This window comes from Canis lupus, chromosome 1 (assembly GCF_048164855.1).
Source record: "Canis lupus baileyi chromosome 1, mCanLup2.hap1, whole genome shotgun sequence".
Taxonomy (NCBI): domain Eukaryota; kingdom Metazoa; phylum Chordata; class Mammalia; order Carnivora; family Canidae; genus Canis; species Canis lupus.
The window spans coordinates 88,214,448-88,231,356 of record NC_132838.1 but is presented as its reverse complement, the minus strand read 5'-3'; the positions used below and the strand labels follow the sequence as shown (position 1 = coordinate 88,231,356).

The following is a 16,909-nucleotide window of genomic DNA, read 5'->3' as shown; positions in this document are numbered from 1 at the left end:
TAAGATGAGGTAAGGGAGTAGTGTTCAGAGCTTTCATTCCCTCTTCTAGGTGCATCACCCTTCCAGGATATTGACCTCTTCATCAAGCCAGAAGCTCCAGGACTTTATCATTTAGAATTTTTTTTATTGAAGATTCATTATGTAGGCATGGCTGATTAAATTATTGGCCATTGGTAAATGAACTCAGTCTCCAGTTCTTTTCCCCTCCTTGAGGTCAGGGAGTGGTGCTGAAAGCTCTAGCCCTCTAATCATGTGTTGATTCTTCTGGCAACCAGACTCCATTCATTCTGAAGTTATCTAGGGGCCCTTCCAAGAGTCATCTTACTAGCACAAAATCAGGCATGGTCAAAAGTGGTCCGTGCTTGGTATGAATTTCAAAAGATGCTCCTGTCACTCAGGAAATCCCAAGGGTTTTAAGAACTCCAAGCCAAGAACTAGGGACTAAGAAAATACATGTTTTTTTTTTTTTTTTAATTAATAACATAACAGTTGTCTTTTAAATCTGATAAAAGAAAAAAGATACAAAGAGATTTTACTATTTTTTTTGTTAACTCTGTAGCTACCTTTACTGATGCTCGCTCTTTCTTTATATAGATTTCAAGTTATTGCCTAGCATCCTTTCATTTTGGCATGAAAGAAGACTTTAGGATTTCTTGTAGGGTAGGTCTGCTAATGATGAATTTTCTAGTTCTTGTTTCTCTGGCAGTGTCTTTAGTTATTGAAGGACAGTTTTACTCGATAGGGAATTTTTTTCTTTTCTTCCCAGCATTTTGAATATGACATTCCACTGCCTTCTAACCTCCTTGGTTTCTTTTTTCTTTTCTTTTTTTTTTTTTTTTTTTTATAAGATTTTATTTATTCATGAGAGAGAGGGAGAGAGAGGCAGAAGGAGAAGCAGAAGCAGGCTCCATGCAGGGAGCCTGATATGGTACTTGATCCCAGGGCTCCAGGATCACGCCCTGGGCCGAAGGCAGATGCTAAACCACTGAGCCACCTTGGAATCCTGCCTCCTTGGTTTCTGATGAGGAGTCAGCTTTTATCTTGTTGGGGATCCCTTGTATGTGATAAGTTTTTTTTCTTGCTTTCAACAGTTAACTATGATGTCAATCATAGTTAATCATAGTTAATCAACATGACTCTCCTTAAATTTGTCCTATTGGAAAGTTGTTTTTATCTTCTGGGATGTGCAGATTAATATTTTAGATCAAAGTTGGGAAGTTTGGGGTTATTAATTTTCTCAGATATTGATTCTGCCTCTTTCTCATCTCTTCCCCTGAGACTCCTATTCTGTATAGTTTTATATACAGTGATATATTTGGATACACATTTTGTTCATTTTTTTTCCCCTTTCATTAGACTGGATAATCTCAAGTAACCAATATTCAAGTTTCCTTTGTTCTGCGTTCAAATCTGTTTAGCCTCACTAGTGAATCTTTTATTTTGGTTATTGTATTTTTCAACTCCATATTTCTAGTTGGCTCTTTTTTTATAATTTCTTCCTCTGTTGATATTCTCTATTCAATGAGACATTGTTCTCTCTTCCTTTCTTTTAGTTCTTTAGACATGGTTTGCTTTAGTTGAACATTTTTAAAATAGCTATTTTAAAGTCTCTACTTTGTAAGTCTATTTCTGAGCTTCCTCAGGGATATTTTTTACTGGCTTTTTTTTCCCCAGTGTATGACCCATACTTTGTTTTTGTTGAATGTGTTATAATTTTTGTTGAAAGTGGCCATGTAAGTAGCATGATGTGGCAATTTTGAAATTGGTTGTTCTTCCCTCCCCAGGCTTTTTGTGTAGTTACTTTCCTAACCAATTGTTTGAAATTTGTATTTTTTTGTTGTATGTGACTACTGAAGTCTCTGCTTAGTTAGCATACTGGTCAGATAGTTCTTTAAATGACTACAATGGGGACATCTCCCATCTTTGTTCAGGATCTCTTTATGCATGTTGGGTCACACCTTCACACAGCAGGGTAGTGTTTTTACTGTGCACCAAGGTTCAGTAAGTGGTCTCTGAATTGTTACAAACTTTGGTTAATAATCAGTGCTAGTTTACAGCTGTCTTTTGGGTTTCATTTCCTATTTGCACAAGGTGAAACATTCTTTGTGTGCACAGAGACTCTGTGATTGCTTCGGGCTCCTTCCAGTCTTGAGCATGTGTACAGTCCTAGGCAGGTACACTGTCTACTCATACATGTAGGCTTCTAGATTCCCAGGAGCTTCCCAGGTCTCCTACAGGTATCTCATTCTCCAGCTTTAAAAAATTTTTTGGTTGCTTACTGTTCTCCACAACTGTTATTCTCATGAAACAGCTGTGGTTTTAAATACTTGCCACTGATTGTTTTTGACAAATGCCTTCAGGGAAAAGGCTGCAAGCTGTAGAGTCTTAACAAATAAAGATAAGCCTTGTAAGTATTTCCAGCAAGCAGATCACAGAATAGCAGTTTTCTTAGAATGAGAACTAGAAACCTTTTATTTTTTTTTAACTAGAAACCTTTTTAACGTTGTTCTGACTTCTCCATTGGTCAGTAGGTTGCTGATTTCAGTGTGATTGTGGGCTGTTGATTTTCAGGGCTGCCCTGGAAATGGGGAAGGAAATAGGGTATGTTCAAAATCCCACAAAGCTTGCTGTTTTTACCTAGATTGACATTTTTCTTGAATAGTCTCCAGATTATTAGAAGCCATTGATTAAATTCCAGAGTTCCCAAAAGGTTAGTTTTGATAATTTGTGTTTTCATTGCTTTTATGGAAGAGAGGATTTTCAGAGTTTGACTTTGCCCTTCTTGATGACATCAAATATTTTCTATATCTATAGAAAAATGTTTCTGATATTTTAATAGGAATTGCATTAAATGTGTATTTGGGGAGAATTGAAATCTTTACTGCATTGAGTCTTCCAATCTTTGAACATGGTATGTCTCCATATATTTACATCTTATTTCTTTGGTGAGCATTTGGTAGTTTCCAGCACACATGTCCTCCGTGTTTTTTGCGAGATTACACCTAAGTATTCCTGCTTTCCCCCCTCTCTCTAAGAAGCAGAGACCTTGGGATTTTCTGCATAGGCAAGCATGTCATCTACAAATGAGGACAGCTTTATTTTTTCTTTTCTGATTTGAATGCCTTTTATTTCCTTTCTCGCCTTGCTGTACTGGCTATAATTTCCAGCACCATGTTGGATAAGAATGGCAACAGTGGACATTCTTATCTTGTTTCTGGTCTTAGGAGGAAAGCAGTTGAGTATGTTGTTAGCTGTAGGTTTTGTATATTTTGTTTTTAATCAAGTTTGGGAGGTTTCACTCTATTCCTGTGTTTCTGAGAGTATCATTGATTGTTGGATTTTGTTAAGTGCTTTTTTCTTTTTTTGCATCTGTAGATATGATAGTGTCTGTGTTCATCTTTAGCATATTAATATGTTGCATTACCTTGACTGATTTTTTTTATATCATTGGATTCTGTTAATAGTCAAAAAATTTTTTCATGTCTATATATATTTGTGAGGGATATTGTTCTGTAGTTTTGTTTTTGTACTATCTGTTTCTGGTTTCAGAATACCAACTAGCTTTATAAAAAGAATTGGTAAGTATTCCGTTTTCAAAATTTTTTTGTTTTGGAAAAGATAGTGTAGAATTGATGTTAATTTTTCTTGAAGTATTCCAAATAATTCTCAAATGACACTGGGTATTTGAGATTTCTTCTTTGAGCACTTTTAAACTTTTTTTTTGAGCAGTTTTAAAATTATGAATTTTATAGAGAGCTATTCAGATAATCTGTATCATATGTAATGAGTTGGGGTAATGTTTTTTGAGGAATTGGTCCTTTGAGTCTAAGTTGTCAAATTGTATGCATAAAGTTTCTTACTATCCTTTTGTTGTCTGTAGTGATACAATGATATCCCTTTTGATTCCTGATATTGGTACTTTGTGTCTTCTCTTTTATTTTTTGGGTTGGGGGCAACTCTTTCTAGAGGCTTAATTTTTTTTTTTGCTTTTTTCAAAGAACCAGCTCTTTGTTTCATAGATTTTCTGTTTTTCCCTTTTTAGCTTTATTAATGTCTGCTCATATCTTTATTTTCTTTTTTCTGCTTGATGTGGGTTTATTTTGCCCTTTTTCTGGGTTCTTGTGGTGGAATCTGATTATTGATTGGAGCCATTTTCTCCTTTTGTATGTATTTAATGCTGTAAAGTACATCTTTTCATCACTGCTTTAGCTATGTCCATGAAGTTTGATATGTTGTATTTTTATTTAATGTATTTTTTTCCTTTGAGACCACAGTTTTTCTGCTTACCTATTGATGGACATTAAGGTTATTTCTGGTTTGGGGCTATTCCCAGTAAAGCTGCTACGAGTGTTCTTGTATAAGTTTTTGTATATATATATGCTTTCATTTTTCTTTGATAATTTCCTAGGAGTAGAATATCATAGGTGTACATTTCACTTCTGAAGGATTGACAAGCTATTTTCCAAAATGGTTGTTAGTAATTTATTGTGATTGATAAAAGCTGACTTTTGAGTGGCTCGGAATTTTTATTTTTGTTTTAATTATTATTTTTTAATTTATTTTTTATTGGTGTTCAATTTACCAACATACATAATAACCCCCAGTGCCCGTCACCCATTCACTCCCACCCCCGCCCTCCTCCCCTTCTACCACCCCTAGTTTGTTTCCCAGAGTTAGCAGTCTTTACATTCTGTCTCCCTTTCTGATCTTTCCCACACATTTCTTCTCCCTTCCCTTATATTCCCTTTCACTATTATTTATATTCCCCAAATGAATGAGAACATATAATGTTTGTCCTTCTCCGACTGACTTACTTCACTCAGCATAATACCCTCCAGTTCCATCCACGTTGAAGCAAATGGTGGGTATTTGTCATTTCTAATGGCTGAGTAATATTCCATTGTATACATAAACCACATCTTCTTTATCCACTCATCTTTCGATGGACACCGAGTCTCCTTCCACAGTTTGGCTATTGTGGCCATTGCTGCTATAAACATCGGGGTGCAGGTGTCCCTGCGTTTCATTGCATCTGTATCTTTGGGGTAGATCCCCAACAGTGCAATTACTGGGTCGTAGGGCAGGTCTATTTTTAACTGTTTGAGGAACCTCCACACAGTTTTCCAGAGTGGCTGCACCAGTTCACATTCCCACCAACAGTGCAAGAGGGTTCCCTTTTCTCCACATCCTCTCCAACATTTGTGGTATCCTGCCTTGTTAATTTTCCCCATTCTCACTGGTGTGAGGTGCTATCTCATTGTGGTTTTGATTTGTATTTCCCTGATGGCAAGTGATGCAAAGCATTTTCTCATGTGCATGTTGGCCATGTCTATGTCTTCCTCTGTGAGATTTCTGTTCATGTCTTTTGCCCATTTCATGATTGGATTGTTTGTTTCTTTGGTGTTGAGTTTAATAAGTTCTTTATAGATCTTGGAAACTAGCCCTTTATCTGATACGTCATTTGCAAATATCTTCTCCCATTCTGTAGGTGGTCTTTGAGTTTTGTTGACTGTATCCTTTGCTGTGCAAAAGCTTCTTATCTTGATGAAGTCCCAATAGTTCATTTTTGCTTTTGTTTCTTTTGCCTTCGTGGATGTATCTTGCAAGAAGTTACTGTGGCCGAGTTCAAAAAGGGTGTTGCCTGTGTTCTCCTCTAGGATTTTGATGGAATCTTGTCTCACATTTAGATCTTTCATCCATTTTGAGTTTATCTTTGTGTATGGTGAAAGAGAGTGGTCTAGTTTCATTCTTCTGCATGTGGATGTCCAATTTTCCCAGCACCATTTATTGAAGAGACTGTCTTTCTTCCAATGGATAGTCTTTCCTCCTTTATCGAATATTAGTTGACCATAAAGTTGAGGGTCCACTTCTGGGTTCTCTATTCTGTTCCATTGATCTATGTGTCTGTTTTTGTGCCAGTACCACACTGTCTTGATGACCACAGCTTTGTAGTACATCCTGAAATCTGGCATTGTGATGCCCCCAGATATGGTTTTCTTTTTTAAAATTCCCCTGGCTATTTGGGGTCTTTTCTGATTCCACACAAATCTTAAAATAATTTGTTCTAACTCTCTGAAGAAAGTCCATGGTATTTTAATAGGGATTGAATTAAATGTGTATATTGCCCTGGGTAACATTGACATTTTCACAGTATTAATTCTTCCAATCCATGAGCATGGAATATTTTTCCATCTCTTTGTGTCTTCCTCAATTTTTTTCAGAAGTGTTCTATAGTTTTTAAGGTATAGATCCTTTACCTCTTTGGTTAGGTTTATTCCTAGGTATCTTATACTTTTGGGTGCAATTGTAAATGGGATTGACTCCTTAATTTCTCTTTCTTCAGTCTCCTTGATAGTGTATAGAAATGCCACTGATTTCTGGGCATTGATTTTGTATCCTGCGACGCTACCAAATTGCTGTATGAGTTCTAGCAATCTTGGGGTGGAGACTATTGGGTTTTCTATGTAGAGTATCATGTCATCGGCAAGAGGGAGAGTTTGACTTCTTTGCCAATTTGAATGCCTTTAATGTCTTTTTGTTGTCTGATTGCTGAGGCTAGGACTTCCAGTACCATGTTGAATAGCAGTGGTGAGAGTGGACATCCTGTTCCTGATCTTAGGGGAAAGGCTCCCAGTGTTTCCCCATTGAGAATGATATTTGCTGTGGGCTTTTCGTAGATGGCTTTTAAGATGTTGAGGAATGTTCCCTCTATCCCTACACTCTGAAGAGTTTTGATCAGAAATGGATGCTGTATTTTGTCAAATGCTTTCTCTGCATCTAATGAGAGGATCATGTGGTTCTTGGTTTTTCTCTTGCTGATATGATGAATCACATTGATTGTTTACGGGTGTTGAACCAGCCTTGTGTCCCAGGGATAAATCCTACTTGGTCATGGCGAATAATTTTCTTAATGTATTGTTGGATCCTATTGGCCAGTATCTTGTTGAGAATTTTTGCATCCATGTTCATCAGGGATATTGGTCTGTAATTCTCCTTTTTGGTGGGGTCTTTGTCTGGTTTTGGAATTAAGGTGATGCATCTGGTTTTGGAATTAAGGTGATGCATAGAACGAATTTGGAAGTACTCCATCTCTTTCTATCTTTCCAAACAGCTTTAGGAGAATAGGTATGGTTTCTTCTTTAAACGTTTGATAGAATTCCCCTGGGAAGCCATCTGGCCCTGGACTTTTGTGTCTTGGGAGGTTTTCGATGACTGCTTCAATTTCCTCCCTGGGTATTGGCCTGTTCAGGTTTTCTATTTCTTCCTGTTCCAGTTTTGGTAGTTTGTGGCTTTCCAGGAATGCGTCCATTACTTCTACATTGCCTAATTTATTGGCGTATAGCTGTTCATAATATGTTTTTAAAATCGTTTGTATTTCCTTGGTGTTGGTAGTGATCTCTCCTTTCTCATTCATGATTTTATTAATTTGAGTCTTCTCTCTCTTCTTTTTAATAAGGCTGGCTAATGGTTTATCTATCTTATTAATTCTTTCAAAGAACCAACTCCTGGTTCTGTTGATCTGTTCCACAGTTCTTCTGGTCTCGATTTCGTTGAGTTCTGCTCGAATCTTTATTAACTCCCTTCTTCTCTTGGGTGTAGGATCTATTTGCTGTTTTTTCTCTAGCTCCTTTATGTGTAAGGTTAGCTTTTGTATTTGAGTTCTTTCCAGTTTTTGAATGGATGCTTGTATTGCGATGTATTTCCCCCTTAGGACTGCTTTTGCTGCATCCCAAAGATTTTGAACGGTTGGATCTTCATTCTCATTAGTTTCCATGAATCTTTTTAATTCTTCCTTAATTTCCTGGTTGACCCTCTCCTCTTTTAGCAGGATGGTCCTTAACCTCCACGTGTTTGAGGTCCTTCCAAACTTCTTGTTGTGATTTAGTTCTAATTTCAAGGCATTATGGTCTGAGAATATGCAGGGGACGATCCCAATCTTTTGGTATCGGTTCAGACCCAATTTGTGACCCAGTATGTGGTCTGTTCTGGAGAAAGTTCCATGTGCACTTGAGAAGAATGTGTATTCAGTAGAGTTTGGATGTAAAGTTCTGTAGATATCTGTGAAATCCATCTGGTCCAGTGTATCATTTAAAGCTCTCGTTTCTTTGGAGATGTTGTGTTTAGAAGACCTATCAAGTATAGAAAGCGAGATTGAAGTCACCAAGTAGAAGTGTATTATTATCTAAGTATTTCTTCACTTTGGTTATTAATTGATTGATATATTTGGCAGCTCCCACATTCGGGGCATATATATTGAGGATTGTTAAGTCCTCTTGTTGGATAGATCCTTTAACTATGATATAGTGTCCCTCTTCATCTCTCACTACAGTCTTCGGGGTAAATTTTAGTTTATCTGATATAAGGATGGCTACCCCTGCTCTCTTTTGAGGACCATTCGAATGGTAAATGGTTCTCCAACCTTTTATTTTCAGGCTGTAGGTGTCCTTCTGTCTAAAATGAGTCTCTTGTAGACAGCAAATAGATGGGTCCTGCTTTTTTATCCAGTCTGAAACCCTGCGCCTTTTGATGGGGTCATTAAGCCCGTTCACATTCAGAGTTACTATTGAGAGATATGAGTTTAGTGTCATCATGATATCTATTCAGTCCTGTTTTTGTGGATTGTTCCACTGAACTTCTTCTTAAAGGGGAATTTTAAGAGTCCCCCTTAAAATTTCTTGCAGAGCTGGTTTGGAGGTCACCTATTCTTTCAGTTCCTGCTGGTCTTGGAAGCTCTTTATCTCTCCTTCCATTTTGAATGAGAGCCTTGCTGGATAAAGTATCCTTGGTTGCATGTTCTTCTCGTTTAGGACCCTGAATATATCCTGCCAGCCCTTTCTGGCCTGCCAGGTCTCTGTGGAGAGGTCTGCTGTTACTCTAATACTCCTCCCCATAAAAGTCAGGGATTTCTTGTCTCTTGCTGCTTTAAGGATCTTCTCTTTATCTTTGGAATTTGCAAGCTTCACTATTAAATGTCGAGGTGTTGAACGGTTTTTATTGATTTTAGGGGGGGATCTCTCTATTTCCTGGATCTGAATGCCTGTTTCCCTTCCCAGATTAGGAAAGTTTTCAGCTAGAATTTGTTCAAATACATATTCTGGCCCTCTGGCCCTTTCGGTGCCCTCGGGAACCCCAATTAAACGTAGGTTTTTCTTCCTCAGGCTGTCGTTTATTTCCCTTAATCTATCTTCATGCTCTTTTAATTGTTTGTCTCCTTTTTCCTCAGTTTCCCTCTTTGCCATCAACTTGTCTTCTATGTCACTTACTCGTTCTTCCACCTCGTTAACCCTTGTTGTTAGGACTTCTAGTTTGGATTCCATCTCATTCAATTGATTTTTAATTTCTGCCTGATTGGATGTAAATTCTGCAGTCATGAAGTCTCTTGAGTCCTTTATGCTTTTTTCTAGAGCCACCAGTAGCTGTATAATAGTGCTTCTGAATTGGCTTTCTGACATTGAATTGTAATCCAGATTTTGTAACTCTGTGGGAGAGAGGACTGTTTCTGATTCTTTCTTTTGAGGTGAGGTTTTCCTTCTAGTCATTTTGCTCAGTGCAGAGTGGCCAAAAGCAAGTTGTATTGGGAAAAGGAGGAAAAGAGAGGAGAGAAAGAAGGAAAGAAAAGAGGAGAAAAAAAGGAAGAAAAAAAAGAAGAAAAAGAGAAAAAGAAAGGAAAAAAAGGGTGGGGGAAGGAAACAAATCAAAAAGCAAAACAAAACAAAAGAACCACGGGGGAGTATCTTCTGATTCTGTATACTTTAAGTCCCTTGACTTCCCCTGGAACTTGCCCGTCTAGCTGGTCTTCTGGGGGAGGGGCCTGTTGTGCTGATTTTCAGGTGTTAGCACTTGGGGGAGCTGCTCTGCCCCCTGCCTGGTGCAGGGCTCAGTGGGGGTTGTTTACCCCATGAGGCCCCAGGAGGAACAGCCCCAGTGGCGGGGCCAGCTCTGGAGCCCTGGATTCAGCCCCCGCAGTAGCTCCGGAGCTCTCCGTCTGCAGGGCCTGGAGGCTCCGGGGCGGGGCCGCTGATCTGCTCAGCTCAGGGCAGGAGCGTCCTCGCTGTCCTGGGCCCTCCCGGCCTCTGCCTGTCCCGGGGGAGGCCGGATCCCGGGCTGTGTCCCGGTGCCCTGTGCTTCGGAGCTTGCGCTGTTGGATTCAGGCTCCTGCTGCGCAGCCCCCTCCACGGAGCCGCCGCCCGAGCCCCCCCTCCCGAGCTGCTCCTGGAACTGCGCAGCCCCCTCCGCACGGAGCCTCTTCCTCCGCCGGAGCCTCTTCCTCCGCCCGAGCCCCTCTGAGCTGCTCCCACCCCGTAGCCCCCACCGCGGAGCCGCCCCATGAGCCCCTCCGAGCTGCTCCGGGCCCGCCGTGCGGAGGACTCTCCTGGGGCGCAGGTGTCTGTTACTGTCCCAGGGAACCCGAGGGCATCCCCGCCCTCCTGGGTCCTGCTCCAACTCCCCGCGAGCCCCTTTCCGCCCGGGAAGGTTGGTGCAGCTCCTGCTTCTCCGGGCCGGGGCTCTCCTGTCCTGGGGACACTCGCCCCGACCTCAGCCCGGCTCCTCCCGGGGCCCCTCCCCCTTGGAGGCCTTTTGTTTCTTTATTTCTTTTCTCCCCGTTTTCCTACCTTGATAGAAGCGTGAACTCTTCTCACTGTTGCATTCCACTGGTCTCTCTTTAATTCTCAGGCTGAATTCATAGATTTTCAGGATAATTTGAAAGTTTTCTAGGTAATTTGGTGGGGACAGGTGATTTGGGGACCCTACTCTTCCGCCATCTTGCCCCTCCCCCCGGTTCGGAATTTTTAAAAAATGGCCCTCACTGTTAGTGATTAGAGAAACACTGCTTGGAGTAGCCTTGGTTAGATTTAGGTCACTAAAAGGACTCTCCTTACATTATACAAGATAAAATGGAGTGAGTACAGATGGAGACAGGGTGATGGATTTTAAAGCAGGAATAGTAAGTCCTTTGATCATAGTACTGATTTTATGCTATTAATGAAGTGTGAGGCAAAGTGATTAGCTGAGTGAGTAGAGGGCCTGTAGTAATAAAGGATTGAGGAAAGGAGGAGGCCAAGATGTGAACTCATTTTAGAATGAGCACACATTTGGTAGAGAATATAAGAGGTTTGTCTGGTAGTTTTTGAGTTCCTATTTAAGTTTTTGTGGCCATAAATTCAAAGTTAAGAAGTGTTTTTGTAGAGTTTCTTCAATTAGTTCAGCTGCTTGGATACAGATACATAGGAGGTATATAGTTAGATTCAATAAAGACTGCTTTCTTTCCTGGCTGATGTGACATAGGAATGGAGGAGGGTCCAGAGTCTTGTGCTGGGGTATAGAATTTCAGCAGGTTAAAAAGAAAAAAAAGAAATGAAGAGGGATGATGGATTGTGAAAAGATAGTGGAATCACTGGATTGCAGGACCCTCTGGAGTCCAAGAAAAATTTGAATACCACAGTAAGTAAGATGGAAGTAAAGGAGACTGAAAGAATAGGATTATAGAAATGGTTTTCAGGTATATGATTTTTGGTGTTTTATGTGATCTGAAGTATAAATAGTAGGAGAAGGTAGCTGAGGAGGGGTTTAGGAAAAGATGGTTGAAGTAGTCCAGGAGCTCAGAGGCCAAAGAGTTATTATATTGATTTTTCTGGACATATGTTGAAGCCCCAGAATCATGGGCATCATGATGGAGAGTAAAACAATGAGTGGCAGGCTAAAATCATCAATGAATAGAGTGAGGAAGGATTTTGAGGGACGTAGTTAGCACAGCAACAGAGGTAAAGCCTTATACCATGGTCTTCAAGGAAAATTAAGTGGGGGCTCAGTTAATAGAGGAAATAGTAAAGTAGTGATTAATGAGTTTAACTTCCTCCCCACCTCTTGGTTCTGAAGCTATTTGAAGGATTGTGGCAGGAAGTCACCGTGAGAGGACTTTAGGGAGAAGTGTCTTTCAGTAACAGCTAAGTGTCAGAACGAGAGAGAACACTCATGGAAATTGAAATGATGGGTTATCTAAGAGTTTGGACCTATAGTGTTTGAGCTAAAACCTGAGTAAAATGGGATTAGTCATGGAAGTTTCTTGGATGAGAGCTGCACATGAATTAGAATTCAGAAAAACTTAACCTATAAGGACAGGGACCATTGGGCTGCTTCCCAGTTGTCAGTAGCCCAGTGAGATTTGGTAGCTTGGTCTCTGTTTTGCTGGGAGTGCACAGGTTTTGTTTCCTGAATTTCTTGTCCTTTTTTCATGAAGCTAGACTTCCTCATGTGTTTGGTGATTCTTAATTCTACACCTTTTTATTCTCATTGCCTTGGACTTCAGGGTTTCCTGGTTGGATGCTGTGGCATCTTATCTTCTTCCTTCTTTTAGGTCCATTGAACATTGTTAATTTTCAGCCACAGATACATACCTTAATTTTAAAAATATTTCTGTCATTTGTATGTTTGGTATAGGAGAGGGGATTTTGGATATTTCAGTTCATTTTCTTGACACAGTCAAAGTTAAATTTTTAGAAAGGAAAAATTGATACCAACCCAAATGTCCAACAGTAAGGAATGATTGGACAAAGTGTGTTATATCTACTTGACATTACATAGATAACAAAATTTTGTTTTGCCTGCAACATGGGAGAAATGAGAAACTGCTCTTAATACATATTTAGTGATGCCATTTAGTAAAACATGTACATTCTATATGGAAAGATATAAGTAGGTATGAAAATATAAATGTTTAAGGGCAGTATAGATTTTTATTAAAAGTTTGTATTTTTCATGTTTTCTGTGATGAATTTGTTCCTACTTTTTTATAATGGGGAGGGAGAAAGGGAGTAGATAGGACCATTACAGAATTCTATTTTTGTAAAAATAGGGTTGTATACATGTGTATTTTTGCATGTGTATGCATGTGTGTCTTTAAGTCTTAATTCTTAGGTAGACCTTGTATGATCTTGATAAAAATCCACTGACCTCTATAATCTTGGTTTTTTAAAAATAATTTACTTTGAAAATGTCAACATATCTAAACATACATAGAGGATTAAAATCTTAAAATATTAATTTCAAGTATTAGTGAATAATTTTGTTAAAATAGTTTTGATGGGCGCCTGGATGACTCAGTCAGTTAAGTGTCTGCCTTCAGCTCAGCTCATGATTTCAGGGTTCTGGGATTGAGCCCCATATCAGGCTTTCTGCTCAGCGGGGAACCTGCTTCTCTCTATCTTCCCCTCTGCTCATGTTCTTTCACTTTCTCACTCTTTCTCTCAGGAGTGATGTATGTAATCTTTGTCATCTCTACCATGTAAATGCTATTTTAATTGTGGTCTTCTGGTGTATAGTATGAATTTATTTACTGTCAGTATTTAGAAATCTGCGAATTGGCTTTATACATATTTTGTTTGTCGAGCAAATATTTTATAAGTGCTAATTATATGCTAAGCACTGTGTTCGGTACTTAGGATATATTATGAACAAATAAAACAAAGGTAACAAGTGTTCTGATAGGAGTAACACTATAATCACAGCAGAATACCTTTTAGTGAGGGGAAACACCCATGTTCTTAGGTTGTTTGTATTTTAGATACTGTACGTACTATAAAAACCTTACAAAGCAAGAGAAAAAACAATCTCCTGTACCATTCTATCTTTGTTTTATCAGATTGAGGAACTTCAGCAGGCATTAACGGTAAAACAGAATGAAGAACACGACCGGCAAAGGAGGATAAGTAACACTCGGAAGATGATAGAAGATTTGCAGAATGAACTGAAGACTACAGAAAACTGTGAGAATCTTCAGCCCCAGATCGATGCCATTACAAATGATTTGAGACGAGTTCAAGATGAAAAGGCATTATGTGAAGGCGAGGTGATTGATAAGCGAGGAGAGAAGGAAAGCCTAGAGAAGGAGAGAAAGAGTAAGTTTATGAAACTTAGAGTGAAGAGGTGTTTATAAAATGGAGATCTATTTCTGTTGATGGGCTTTCTTCTTCCCGTGGTACCATGTCTTTAGCATCTCAAATCCCTTTGTTGAGGAAGCTCAGCTTGGTTTTCCAAGTTAACACCTTTAATCACCTATAGGTAGTATATACCATGCTTTGGCACTGGCTAACAATTGCTGTGTTAGATTATGATAGTTGATTTAATTCTCTAAAAATGCTTTCCTTTATTTTCTTCACAAAGTCACTCACTGTTATTTATCAGATCAAATTTAAGCTCTTCATTTGTCTTCAGAATCTTCTATCATGGGACGCCTGGGTGGTTCAGCAGTTGAGCGCCTGCCTTTGGCCCAGGGCATGGTCCTGGAGTCTTAGGATTGAGTCCAACATTGGGCTCCTTGCGCGGAGCTTGCTTCTCTCTGTCTCTACCCAGCCCCTTCCCCCTGCCCCCATCTCTCCTGAATAAATAAGTAAAATCTTTAAAAACAAAAAATCTCTTCCATTAGCTTTTGCCTCTTGAAACCTGTCCAATTTCATCTTTGCTTTTCTTTCCTATGGACCATCAAAACAGTTGTCGGTATTGCTAGAATGCACACTTTGTAAGCTAAAAATACTTCAGACGTTCTGAGACCTCTAATTTGTACTCATTTTTATATTTTCAAGGCTGAAAACATTTTTTTGAGAACCATTTCAAATTTTATATGATCTGTTTATGGGTTAATTCTAAAAGCTAGAAATATTATTACAGCAGTGTATGTAACTTGTTCACAGCAGAGCCAGGTAGTGCATTATGATCTGATTTCCTTTCATTGATAGCTTTCTTCAAATGTTTTAATTTACTTTAAAAATTTTTTTTAAAAGATTTTAATTATGTATTCATGAGAGACACAGAGAAAGACAGAGGCAGAGACACAGGTAGAGGGAGAAGCAGACTCCACGAAGGGAGCCTGACATGGGACTCGATCCCGGGTCTCCAGGATCACACCCTGGGTTGAAGGCAGCGCTAAACCGCTGAGCCACCGAGGCTGCCCTAATTTACCTTTAAAAAAAAAAAAAAAATTTGCTTTAGCATTTCCTTAAAAAGAAAAAAATGATTAGGCATTCGTTCTCTTGAGTTTTAGAGCCTTGCCCCTCCCCCTCCTTCCATCTAAATGGATTGTTTTCAAAGCCACTTATGTGGCTGTCATCTGGGATTTGTCAAGATCCTTTTCTGCATTGGATAAAGCTATTCCCGAATTCCATGGGGTTTGTTATATTAATGTTTTCATACATAATTTGTTTTTCTTACATTACTCCCTTATACATCTTTGGGTAACCTCCTAAGGAGAGCTGTTTGGGGAATAATTTCAGAGTCTCTGCATCCCTCAAAATACCTTGTTTCATAGTTTTGTGGTATATATGACTCTAGGTTGAAAATAATTTTTCGCTCAGAATTTTGACGGCCTATTGCAGCTGCCTCATGTTAGGAAATGTAGTGTTTTCTTACTGGTTTTTACGTGACCTGCTTGCTTACTTTTGTAACTTAAAGATCATATTTTCTCTCAAATGTTTGGAAATTTGGTAACCATTTTTTTTGTCCAGGGTGTTGCTTTCTCACTGTGGGGGGTAGTTGCTGAGGGTGTTGCTAACTTTCAGATCTAAGACACCCTTTTATATTACCAGTGAATTATGTCACTGATTAAAATTTTCAGAGAAATAATAATTTTGTCTTCCTTTTTTAGGTGTAGGTGATAATATTGTACGGTTTGACAATCTTATGAATCAGAAGGAAGATAAGTTGAGACAAAGATACCGTGATACATATGATGCTGTTTTGTGGCTGAGAAATAACCGGGACAAATTTAAGCAAAGAGTATGTGAGCCTATAATGCTCACGGTAAGAAATTTTGTTCATCTTGGTAGCATCTGTTAGTTTTATTATTGTAGTTGTCATGGTTTTTTGTTGTTTTAAGAATTCTTAGTGTTATCAAAACCCTGGTTTTCCATGATCAAACTTGTGGCTCTTGGTATGCTGCTGAATCCGTACCTGATTTTTGACCAATAAATCTTTGAGCTTTGTCTAGAAAGATTATGAAACTGTTAGCTTATCGACCAAGAATCATGTATAAAATGAGTTTGCTTAGCTAGTTCCTTCTGGCAGTTGTTATTCTTAGGTTATAGCAGGCAAGAGATTAAATGCTGCCCACAAGCTAAGAACTGCTATAAATAACTGTTGATTGGAGGAATTAACAGAAGATAGAGGAGAAAATCACCTACAAATAATAGAGCATTCCAAGGATTCTGAGAATGCAACCAGCAGTCTCTTGACCTTATAAACCTTTGATAGATGGCTCTTTTTGATAATATGAGTCATTAAGAATAGCTGTATTTAATAAATCAGCTGTATTTAATAAATAATCTGTATTTAATAAATCATTTAATGAAATGTGGCCATGGAATGGCTAGGGTGATTTCCATCTAAAATATTTTAAGTAATAACTTTGGCCATGGAAAGAGAAAATAAAGTAAAAACCACATTCCTTGGAAATGATATATTTCGGTATAATATAAACCTAAAACTTACCAAGAAATGACTTAAGGATCGTTCTTGGTGTTTTTTTTTTTTTTTTTTTTTTTTTTTTTTTTTTTTAAGAAAAGAATGTACTATAGAGCCTTGCAGGATTCGTGAAAACTTCTATTTTCTGTAATTCATGTTTGTATTATTCTTTATTTAAGATCATTTCATGTAGTTGTCTTTTTTATATCTTAGATTATATTAGCAAAATTAATATGCATAATACTGTATTCTCTTCTTGCTCAGGTATGTATTAGTAGAGTATTTTTGCCAGATCAAGAAGGGAATATCTATTTTGGATGCAGACATTATTGTTTTGATTAATCTGGTAAGGACTGAAAGAAAATATAAGAAAATATTTTGATCCTTAACATAATAAATTATAATGCAAGTAATTGTCAACAGATTTTAATTAAAATGTCAACCTCAAAATTTTAAT

At 38.5% G+C, this 16,909-nt stretch overlaps 1 protein-coding gene across 3 annotated transcripts in view; it reads left to right on the top strand.

Moving 5' to 3' along the window:
* The window catches only part of SMC5 (structural maintenance of chromosomes 5), a 92,932-nt gene that overhangs the window by 36,542 nt on the left and 39,481 nt on the right, over nt 1–16,909 (top strand). For all 3 annotated transcript variants that reach the window (XM_072838436.1, XM_072838428.1, XM_072838446.1), the window contains exons 9-10: nt 13,640–13,895; nt 15,638–15,792. In XM_072838436.1, the coding sequence (XP_072694537.1) occupies nt 13,640–13,895; nt 15,638–15,792 (411 nt within the window). The remainder of the gene's footprint in view (nt 1–13,639; nt 13,896–15,637; nt 15,793–16,909) is intronic.